We start from the raw sequence: 12,004 nt of genomic DNA, 5'->3' as shown, positions 1-12,004 counted from the left end.
GAAAATTAAACTGAAATATCACATTTACATAAGTATTCAGACCCTTTACTCAGTACTTTGTTGAAGCACCTTTGGCAGTGATTACAGCCACAAGTATTCTTGGGTATGATGCTATAAGCTTGGCACACCTGTATTTGGGGAGTTTCTCCCATTCTTCTCTGCAGATCCTCTCTAGCTCTGTCAGGTTGGATGGGGAGCGTTGCTGCACAGCTATTTTCAGGTCTCTCCAGAGAGATGCCGCTGAAAAACATCCCCACAGCATGGTGCTGCCATCATGCTTCACCGTAGGAATGGTGCCAGGTTTCCTCCAGACGTGACGCTTGGCATTCAGGCCAAATAGTTCAATCTTGGTTTCATCAGACCAGATAATCTTGTTTCTCATAGTCTGGGCGTCCTTAGGTGCCTTTTGGCAAACTCAAAGCAGGCTGTCATCTGCCTTTTACTGAGGAGTGGCTTCCATCTGGTCACTCTACCATAAAGGCCTGATTGGTGGAATGCTGCAGAGATGTTTGTCCTTCTGGAAGGTTCTCCCATCTCCACAGAGGAATTTTAGAGCTCTGTCAGAGTGACTTTCAGGTTCTTGGTCACTTCCCTGACCAAGGCCCTTCTCCCCCGATTGCTCAGTTTGMCCGGGCGGCCAGCTCTAGGAAGAGTCTTTGTGGTTCCAAACTTCTTCCATTTAAGAATGATGGAGGCCACTGTGTTCTTGGGGACCTTCAAAGCTGCAGAATTTTTTTGCAGACATTCCCTGTCTCGGAGCTCTACTGACAATTCCTTCGACCTCATGGTTTTTGCTCTGACATTCCATTTCAACTGTGGGACCTTATATAGACAGGTGTGTGCCTTTCCAAATCATGTCAAATCAATTGAATTTACCACAGGTAGACTCCAATTAATTGTGTGAGTGTATGGTTTGAGTCCAGTAAGTGTACATTGAGCCTGTGCAAAATAATAAGAATTAAATAAGGGGTTCAATGTAAATAATCCGGGAACTGTTCAGCAGTCTTATGGCTTGGGGGTAGAAGCTGTTAAGGAACCTTTTGGTCCCAGACTTGGAGCTCCGGTGCCGCTTGCCGTGGGGTAGCAGAGAGAACAGTCTATGACTTGGGTGGCTGGGGTCTTTGACAATTTTTTGGGCCTTCCTCTGACACCGCCTGGTATACACTCTTAGGGGGAAAAAAGTGCTATCTAAAACCAGAAAGGGTTCCTGTCCCCATAGCAGAAACCTTTTGAAGAACTTATTTTGGTTTCATGTATAACCCTTTTGGTTCCAGGTAGAACCCTTTCCACAGGGAGTTCTACATGCAATCCAAAATGATTCTACCTGGAACCAAAACGGGTTCTACCTGGAACCAAAAAGGGTTCTCGTATGGGGACAGTCGCAGAACTTTTGGAGGATCTGAGGACCCAAGCCAAATCTTTTCAGCTTCCTGAAGGGGAATAGGCGTTGTCGTGCCCTCTTCACGACTGTCTTGGTATGTTTGGACCATGATGGGTCCTTAGTGATGTGGACACCAAGGAACTTGAAGCTCTCGACTTGCTCCACTACAGCCCATTTGATGTGAATGGGGGTGTGCTCTGCCCTTTGTCTTGCTCACTTTGAGGGAGAGGTTGTTGTCCTGGCACCACACTGTCAGATCTCTGTCAGGTCTCATCGATGTCGGTGATCCGGCCTACCACCACTGTGTTGTTGGCAAACTTAATGATGGTGTTGGAGTCGTGTTTGGCCAGTCGTGGGTGAGCAGAGAGTACAGGAGGGGACTAAGCATGCACCACTGAGGGGCCCCTGTGTTGAGGGTCAGCGTGGCGGATGTGTTGTTGCCTACCCTCACCACCTGGGGTGCGGCCCGTCAGGAAGTCCAAGGTTCTAGTTGCAGAGGGAGGTGTTCAGTCCCAGGGTCCTTAGCTTAGTGATGAGCTTGGAGGGCACTATGGCGTTGAACACTGAGCTGTGGTCAATGAACAACATTCTCAGGTAGGTGTTCCCTTTGTCCAGGTGGGAAAGGGCAGTGTGGAGTGCAATAGAGATTGCGTCATCTGTGCATCTGTTGGTGAGGTATGCGAGTTGGAGTGGATCCAGGGTGTCTGGGATGATGGTGTTGATGTGAGCCATGACCAGCCTTTCAAAGCATTTCATGGCTACAGATGTGAGTGCTACGGGGCGGTAGTCATTTAGACAGGTTACCTTGGCGTTCTTGGGCACAGGGACTATGGTGGTCTGCTTGAAACATGTAGGTATTACAGACTGGGTCAGGGAGAGGTTGAAAATGTCAGTGAAGACACTTGCCAGCTGTTAAGGATTATGCACAAAGATGAACTAAATCATAAAAGAGACTGCAGAAATATAAAGTATTCTACCTTTCCCATAATATAACCTATTCCTATTGGTTTACTGCTGTTACAGTTTTTAGCATGTAAGTCTAAGCCTAGAACAAGCAAAAAAAGAGTTGAAGCAGATATCCTTGGAACCCATTTTTATTATCTGTTCGGTTTGGCAACAACTAATATTTCCAGAAACTGGTGTTTGTACGTGTAATCATTTTTTGCCTCCTCCAAGTCAACTCTGGCAGATGTAAAATGTCTCCCTCAGGCCAGTAAATGGCAAGAGATGACCCTGCTCTAGGTTAGAAGGTGTGTGGTGTCCACCTTTATGTTAGGTTTCAGGGGCACAATCATGYTACATTTAACCTCTGCCTCACTCAAAAACTGCTGTGTCTTTAGTCAAGTTGTTTTTCTTTCCCTTTGACCTGCTTGCTCCCCCTTTCCCTTTCCCCATCTTCCCTTGGTTCTCTGGTGAACAGGCATGCAGGCAGAAAAGGGCTCTTAAATATCAGTTGTCTCCTGCCAAGCTGCATTCTGCTGTCAGTGTGAGTCCCAGATGGCACCCTATTCTAGCGCACGACTTTTGACCAGGGCCCATAGGGCTCTGCACTATATAGGGAATAGAGTGCCATTTGGGAGGCAGGCAGAGACACCGACATTCAAGACACGCCTCCATTAACCAGACAGTGAACATGCATCTCTTTCGTTGGCATATAGCCAACATTTCACATTGATATTTGATACTTTATGCCATAACATGAAATAACTATCTTCAAATGAATATTGTTGTTGTTTCAGGTGCTGACCTTCGATGGAAGGGGAGTGAGTGGCCATAGCAATCACACTGCCATCTACAAGGCTGTCAGGTACGAACAAGACTTTAAACACTGTCCATCATTGTAAGGCTGACACGTGTGTGTCCTTTTAGATTTTATTGTATTTTAATATGCCGTTTTTGATCCGTTTGTGGAAAGCACGTCGTCCCAAGGGATGTACCCTAGGAAACACATATTGTCCACAGATCCAGGACCAGAACCTGGACAAGAAACCAGCCTTGTAGGCTACATTCCTATACTTCATTATTATAAAACATACATACACCACATACTAAAGATCCCAACCTCCCCACTCCCCTACAAACAAACAAACAAACAAACACACAAGCATTCAAAAACACACACATTGTTTTGCATGATTCCTCTGTTGCATAGTTGAGAGGTCGTCCAAACCCACACTCCACCAATGGATCTGCAGATGGCCCTGCTCTCAGAAACCCACAGGAAATCACGTCCTGAAGAAAGGAGGGTGGAGAACTACATGAGAAGAGTAGGGAGGAGAGGAGGATCGCTCTGGACACCAGTCCAACAGTTGCATCAGACTGTTGTGAAATAAAATGAAATTCATGTTTTTGTGTTTGGTCATATCACAGTCTCTCATGATAGACTGGAATAAATGTTACAAATCGAGGAGCTGGCCTGTGCGCACAAGATATTTGGTTCTGAGTTCCTTCTGAGATTATTGTGATATGTAGCTACACTACAGTGTAGTACAGTGAGTGAACAGAACAGGTGTGTTCATTGACTAGTGCTGCCTGCTTGGTCTCTTCCTCTGAGCTAAGGCTCCCTGGCTCTCCTCCAACACCCAGACCTCATCTCTAGTAGGGGAGGATGAGTGTGTTGTGTTGTCCAGATCATATCCCATGATTCCCATTAGACTTAAACTCACAAGTGATACGCACCATTTTATATATAAAAAAAAAAGATTGTGCAAGTAAATGTATAAAGCCATCAGTGTTTTGTTACCTTGGTGTAAGTCTCCAGTGAGAGCTTGTACTGAACAGGAAAGAGGAGAAGTGAAATGTCCTCTAGCGTTCAGACTGTGATGAGAGGAGAGGGAGAGTTACTGTAGCGAATGTGGAATGTGACATGGAAGATCCAGAGACCATAATCCACTCATAAGTTATCATGAACCACATGACAATTCATTAGAACACATCAACAGGTTGTTGCAGCTGCTATTACTGTCTCACCATCATCAATAATTGAGGAGACAACTATTCCCTATTGCATATAATCCTATTCCTAACATTTGACAGGTTACTTTGCTGCCTTGCCGCTTCCCCTTGTGAAGGCTTAAGCTGTTCACCTTTTAGCCATTTGAGCTGTAGCCAGAGAAACTGAACCGTTGGGTCTAATATGGCTGGAAGGACCATACTTTGTCCTGATAAGGTTGTGTATGGTTCACACCCACAAACTTTTTCACTGGCCTGAACTTTGGCAGTGTAATTAGTTCACTTTCCAAATTGTACGTAACTATTTGTCTCTGGGGGGAAAGCAAGTAGGCCTATCTATAGGATTTTCTTGCAAGTCAAAGTTTGTGCGTGCTTAGGCCTCCAATAACTACTGTGTTGATGTTGTTTTTTTGCTTGTCTCTACCAACAGCTACCTGGCTTCCATTGGCAACATACCAGATGGCAAGTATTTAACCTTTACATTTTTAGTTGACCAAGCACTTCTCAAATACCTATATTCGGATAATCATTATCAGCATGGTAAGGTATAAACTCAGGACAAGAAGAGAGGTTATCCTAAAGCAGTGTAGTTGGAACTGGAGTCTTGGCAAAGACCGCCATCTAGTGTTGAAATTTGTGTGTGTCACTTGCACTTCTCAGTCAGCTTCGAGGCATTAGGAACACAACAAACTATCACTCAGTGCTTTAACTGAAAGTCACTCCTCTTTATCACGGTCACCATTTGTTCCTTTCTCCTGGCTGGATGTGAATCTATTCCCATTAACAACACCATCCCTCCTTTGTTAGACTTATTTCCTCCAACTCATCATGGCTTTGGCCTTTGTAAGATAGTGGAGCCACATCGTCACAGCTCTTCCTAAAGTGTTGCACCCCTCAGGCCAGCCCAGGGTCAAACTTTTAAACCCTCTTAATGTAGCAGCTTGGCAGATCTCTCTCACTCTCCATCATCTCTCATGTTTTTCTCCCTAGTTAACTCCCTCTGCCTCCCCCCTGAACTCTGCTCTAAACCTTCCTCTTACATAATATTCAAACCCTTGACCCCTGCTGTCTATATTGCTATTGGTATTTTATCAGGATCCCCATTTGCTGTTGCAAAAGCAGCAGTTCCTCTTCCTGGGGTCCACACAAAACATGAAACATAATACAGAATGACATAATACAGAACTTCAATAGGCAAGAACAGCTCAAAGACAGAACTACATTTGTTTTTTAAATTAAGGCACACGTAGCCTACATATCAATGCATACACACAAACTATCTAGGTCAAATAAGGGAGACTCGTTGTGCCGCGAGGTGTTGCTTTATCTATTTTTTGAAACCAGGTTTGCTGTTTATTTCAGCAATATGAGATGGAAGGAAGTTCCATGCAATTAGGGCTCTATATAATACTGTACCCTTTCTTGAATTTGTTCTGGATTTGGGGACTGTGAAAAGACCTCTGGGGGCATGTCTGGTGGGATAACTGTGTGTAATTTGACTATGCAAACAATTTGGGATTTTCAACAGAATGTTTCTTATAAAAAGAAGAAGGGATGCYGTCAGTCTCTCCTCAACTCTTAGTCAAGAGAGACTGGCACACATAGTATTTATATCAGCCCTCTGTTTACAATTAAGAGAAAATCTTGATATTGTAAATGAAAAAGTTACTGTTATACTAGATAATGATATTACTGTGCCACATGGCTCACACTAGAAAATATTGCATGTTTAAAGTGACGTTATGATACCTTTAGAGTGGCACTGTCCTGATCAAAAGGAGGAAACAAACAAGACAATTTAACACTGTACCCTGTCCTCCTTTCCCATGATCTAGAGCAGACGAGAGGATGTGAGATCAGTAGGATGTGTAGGATTACAGTAGGATGTGAGATCAACCTGTTGATTAGATTTCAGCCAGGACCATTTTATCCAGTGATGAGCATTGTTGAGAGAGGGGTGGTTTCTATCACAATAGTTGATTAGCTGTAAACATGCCACACCAAGATCTTCATGTACATGAGTGTGCTATCACATTGGTACTCTGCATTCAGTGTTGAGAGGGAGATAAACCTCAATGTGATTCTAAAGCCTGTTCACACAGTTGCATACTATAATCCCCTCTCATTTTCACCAGCTTACCCAAAGCCTCTTTTGCCCAATGAACCATTTACTGTAGATATCCAAGTCTCCCAAAAACATGAGGCAATATGACTGTACAAACCCACAGTAACTCTTTGCTAGTATGTCAATTTCCTGTCTGGTCATATTTTCCTCCACTCAAAATATGGCTTGTCTTTCCATATCTTTGTCTCCAAGACTTCAACACACTAATTATACTACATTTATGTCATGTAACCCTGTAAATTATCTCTGTTTTTCATTGACATTCTGGGTGAGATGTAAATTGCACAGAAGGTACACTAACTAGGCTAGGATTCTCCATTCTCCCACAGACTGCAGTCTCCTCTCTCTGTCGACCATTGGTGTTCTCAGGAAGTACCTGTCCTTCCTGGAGCTGCCTATCAGCTGGCTCCTCCCATCAGATCTCTGCTGCGTCATAGGCTCAAAGGGCTACGTTCAAGCTAAGGTGAGCCTTTCATCAGCCTATACTATCAGGCTTGAAATAGACAAATGTTACGGCAGTTCCACTAACATCTTTTCCCCTATTATTATGGGACAAACGTCATTAATACATGTAATAGCCTAGTAGATGTACAGTTAGGGTGAGGCATGTATAAAAACAGCATTGGGATTTACATCTGCAAGTGTATAAGACGATCCCTAAGCTCGGTGTACACACAGTGAAAGTCCTCGCTCTCTCTTTCTCTATGAAGGTGAAATTAGGTCTCAACACCTGAATTGACTGGTACTGGCACTGTGTACATAGATCAATATTTATAGTGAAATATGCTATATCAGCGTTAGAGAACATTGTCAGACACCCCTCGCTGGACATCAGACATACAGATTGATTTGAACTTCTGGAGAAATTCATGTTTTTACCATGCATCAATATTTATAGGGYAATACATTACATGAACGCAGTGCCAGTACCAGTCAATTCACTTTTATTGAGAAAGAGCGAGGACTTAGGGATCACCTTATACACTTGCGGATGAAAATCCCAATGCTATTTTTATACATGCCTCACTCTGTCTGTAATGACTGATGTCCAGCGAGGGGTGTCTGACAATTTTCTCTAACGCTGATAGATCTTTCTCTAGTCTAATAGACTCCTCCTCTCTTTATTCACCCAGAGGGCCATGCTCTGTCACCGTACTCAGCTCCTGTGGTTTCGTTACCTCTACATTTGGTTTTCACGCTACATGATTATCAACACATTCCAAGTTATTGATCAAGGACCAAAGAATCTGAAGATCTATTAGTGAAAAATTAGGTTCCTGATTAATCTTCTGAGAACACTGTTACTTGGGTTTGTTAATCTTACTGTAATCAGTTTGCGCATCTTTTATTATGTTTTGCCTCATCTGACATATTGATCTCATAGCACTGATATATTCAGACATACCTATTGCTACCTATTGATTGAATGTAGATATMATATTTTTCAAACTTTTTGTTGTTGAAGGAAATACATTATTAAAGTTTCTCTTCCACTCATTGCCAACATTGTTAGTTGGGAACAGTTTACTTATGATCGTTAATACACTATTCTCAGTTTACTGTAAAAATGTTGACATATACTGACACTGTAAATGAATAGTGAATTTGTCAAATGTAAGTAAAATGTGAATACATAGACATTGATTGTAACCAAACAGGGTCCTTTTTATTTTTGGAAATGATGTACAAAAGCTAGAACAAATGTTCAAATTGTTAATGAACCAAAAAAGTTCATTTAATTTAGAATAAAAATGTGTCTCAGTTATAATACAATAAAGGACTGTGTTTGATCTCAGCTACAGTTGATGTCGGAAGTTTACATACACTTAGGTTGGAGTCATTCAAACTCGTTTTTCAACCACTCCACAAATGTATTATATACAAACTATAGTTTTGGCAAGTCGGTTAGGACATCTACTTTGTGCATGACACAAGTCATTTTTCCAACAATTGTTTAAAGACAGATTATTTCACTTATAATTCACTGTTTCACAATTCCAGTGGGTCAGAAGTTTACATACACAAAGTTGACTGTGCCTTTGAACAGCTTGGAAAATTCCAGAAAATTATGTCATGGCTTTAGAAGCTTCTGATAGGCTAATTGACATAATTTGAGTCAATTGGAGGTGTACCTGTGGATGTATTTCAAGGTCTACCTTCAAACTCAGTGCCTCTTTGCTTGACATTATGAGAAAATCAAAAGAAATCAGCCAAGACCTCAGAAAATAAATGTGTAGACCTCCACAAGTCTGGTTCATCCTTGGGAGCAATTCCCAAATGCCTGAAGGTACCACGTTCATCTGTACAAACAATAGTACTCAAGTATAAACACCATGGGACCACGTAGCCGTTATACCGCTCAGGAAGGAGACGCATTCTGTCTCCTTTAGATGAACGTACTTTTGTGCGAAAAGTGCAAATCAATCTCAGAACAACAGCAAACAACCTTGTGAAGATGCTGGGGGAAACAGGTACAAAGGTATCTATATCCACAGTAAAACGAGTCCTATATTGACATAATCTGAAAGGCCGCTCAGCAAGGAAGAAGCCACTGCTCAAAAAACGCCATAAAAAAGACCAGACTACGGTTTGCAACTGCACATGGGGACAAATATCGTACTTTTTGGAGAAATGTCCTCTGGTCTGATGAAACAAAAATAGAACTGTTTGGCCATAATGACCATCATTATGTTTGGAGGAAAAAGGGGGAAGCTTGCAAGCTGAAGAACACCATCCCAATCGTGAAGCACGGGGGTGACAGCATCATGTTGTGGGGGTGCTTTGCTGCAGGAGGGACTGGTGCACGTCACAAAATAGATGGCATCATGGGTAAGGAAAATTGTGGATTTTTTGAAGCAGGATCTCAAGACATCAGTGAGGATGTTAAAGCTTGGTCGCAAATGGGTCTTCCAATGACACCAAGCATACTTCCAAAGTTGTGGCAAAATGGCTTAAGGACAACAAAGTCAAGGTATTGGAGTGGCCATCACAAATCCCTGACCTTAATCCTACAGAAAATGTGTGGGCAGAATTTAAAACGTGTGTGCGAGCAAGGAGGCCTACAAACCTGACTCAGTTGCACCAGCTCTGTCAGGAGGAATGGGCCAAAATTCACCCAACTTATTGTGGGAAGCTTGTGGAAGGCTACCCGAAACATTTGACCCAAGTTAAACAATTTAAAGGCAATGCTACCAAATACTAACTGTATGTAAACTTGTATGTAACTGTATGTAAACTTGTATGTAAACTTCTGACCCACTGGGAATGTGATGAAAGAAATAAAAGCTGAAATAAATCATTCTCTCTACTATTATTCTGACATTTCACATTCTTAAAATAAAGTGAGGATCCTAACTGACCTAAAACAGGGAATTTTTACTTGGATTAAATGTCAGGAATTGTGAAAAACTGAGTTTAAATGTATTTGGCTAAGGTGTATGTAAACTTCCGACTTCAACTGTATGTGTTCCTGCTGCAGGCTTGGACAAGTCTCTGATATTCGGGTGGTTCTTCATGGTCTCCTCATACTTCTGTCCACAGAACTTCTCTACTGTCACACTGCGTATAGTACCTGGGTCCAAACAGTGAGGAGCTATGCCTGGGGTGGGAACAACACACAAACAAACCTTTTGGTTCAGTTTCATGCATGCGAGACACTCTAACCCATTGCTATCGTCACCGTTTTACCACAAACAACAATACAAGACATGTTTTAGGTTTACATAATAAGCAAAGGTATACATGACTTCTACTGTGTTTCTTACTGGTTGTCCTTACCATATCCATCTGGATTGGAACGTGGGGTGAAGAAACTCTGGACTCCACAGGTACTACAAAATGTGTGCTTGCCAATATGTGTATTAAATGTATATGTGTTAATATTCTCCAAACCCTGAAACAAGAAATTAACCAAATTAACATTCAAACTGACCAACCTGGTAGAGCTATTACCAAACTTCACCCTGTAAAAATGTTGTATTACCTGTAAAAGGGTAAACTGATTTTCTGGCACAATGAAATGATGGTTTTGCTTCTTGGTGCAGATGCTACAGCTAGATAAAGAAACCAGAATGAGTCATATTGTGATGGACATAGTAAGTTATAATTCCGTAATAGAAATATGATTGTAAAATAATCAAGACAGTTCATCTACAGAGATTTTGTCATTTGGGCAGGAAGTAAGTAAACATTGTCTGAGCCAGAACAGCCCATAGTTTCCTTTTATTTTTGCTCATTCTCAAACCTGTATCTCTAATTCTCCATCACTATAAATTGGGGTCCCAGATTTGCATTGTTTTTCTTTCTGTTATCCTCCCAAGACCCAGCAATTCATTTTTTCCTCTCTAGTGGACATCAGTTCTTGGTCCGTATCTCTGAGGCCGTACAAGCCACTGTATTAAGAACTGTTGTCCCTTTGAGAGGACATTCTGGGCTTTTCAATGATTTCACGTGTGGGGGTGTGACCTTGACAACCCTATATTCCTGGTTCTTTAAAACAATTGCACATTTGAAAATAAGTGTAATTATGAATTGTAACTTTTGTGAGTTGGAAATTCACATTGTTTCTAGGAAATTAATATCTCAGGAATAGTGAAGGGAGTCGTCAGGACTGTGTAATCATTTTTTCACATTAAATAAGAGCTTATTAAGAAATATCCTGTAGTGGACACCCGGATGCCACAACTATGTATTTCACCTACTGTACCCATGTAAATGTTTTCATATTTATGTCCTAATGACCACTACAGAGGGCAATTTTGCACTTACAATAAAATATTAATATTTTTAGACATTTTTAGTTTTGTTTTTTCACCCCAAACACTAATGTAAATAATCCCCCAAAAAATGTATTCCAGCTCTCAGGATTATAGCCTGCCCTCTCTATTGCTGTAGCAGTGAACCGTATCTGTAATGGATCACTGTTGAAATGTTGCAGATCATACTCGCAGTCGAAAACCAGAAGGTCTGGGGAATTCCAGACTTCGAATCTGACAGCCCCACAATGGCATCCGCCTGTGTGCTTCACTCGTTCCACCCTGTGTGAAGCAACACAACACATTTAGACTGTTCATGAGGCATGGCATAACTTCAATAAGAGTTTAATTCTGTTCATAGACAAGACATTTTGCTACGCACCGTTTTTCCATGGCAACGTTTAATGAAATTGAAAACAAATTCCAGTGTATTCCATTAAATATTTTGGAAATCGATTATCAGAAATGTAAGTAAGTTAAAATCCCTCAAGCACTACTGTAGTTTGTCGGTTGATATTGCGAGAGAAAGTCCCTTATTGCCTGTGAGCAATATGAGATGGCTCTAAATATGGCTCTGCATTACATTGCCAACTTCTGCTGGAACCATGTCCGACTCCACTCTCACCATGCATGCTGAATCATGCTTTCCCAAAATATTGATACTCTTCTCTTCATTCTTGTCACCAGAGGGCCATGCTCTGTCACCGTAGGCCCATTCAACTACTGTGGTTTCACTGCCTCTATCAAAGAGTACCAATATAAAAAACATTTTGCATAATGAAAACTTGAAAT

The 12,004-nt window shown here is 41.7% G+C and overlaps 2 protein-coding genes across 2 annotated transcripts in view; one reads left to right on the top strand and one right to left on the bottom strand.

Annotated features, from left to right (window-relative positions):
• Positions 1-8,253, top strand: part of pigl (phosphatidylinositol glycan anchor biosynthesis, class L) — a 25,463-nt gene extending 17,210 nt beyond the window's left edge. Inside the window, exons 5-8 of the mRNA XM_070449738.1 lie at positions 3,121-3,188; positions 4,764-4,795; positions 6,788-6,921; positions 7,592-8,253. Of these exons, the coding sequence (XP_070305839.1) occupies positions 3,121-3,188; positions 4,764-4,795; positions 6,788-6,921; positions 7,592-7,720 (363 nt within the window). The 3' untranslated portion in view covers positions 7,721-8,253. The remainder of the gene's footprint in view (positions 1-3,120; positions 3,189-4,763; positions 4,796-6,787; positions 6,922-7,591) is intronic.
• cenpv (centromere protein V) lies at positions 8,099-12,004 on the bottom strand. Its single transcript, XM_024013041.2, has 5 exons — positions 11,595-12,004; positions 11,402-11,494; positions 10,441-10,510; positions 10,236-10,350; positions 8,099-10,056 (listed from the first exon to the last, which is right to left on the bottom strand). Exons 1-5 carry the CDS (start codon positions 11,603-11,605, stop codon positions 9,887-9,889), a joined length of 459 nt encoding a protein of 152 aa, XP_023868809.1. The 5' UTR covers positions 11,606-12,004; the 3' UTR covers positions 8,099-9,886.

The sequence above is a fragment of the Salvelinus sp. IW2-2015 genome, linkage group LG20 (assembly GCF_002910315.2).
Source record: "Salvelinus sp. IW2-2015 linkage group LG20, ASM291031v2, whole genome shotgun sequence".
NCBI lineage: Eukaryota > Metazoa > Chordata > Actinopteri > Salmoniformes > Salmonidae > Salvelinus > Salvelinus sp. IW2-2015.
This window is presented reverse-complemented; position numbering and strand designations above follow the sequence as displayed.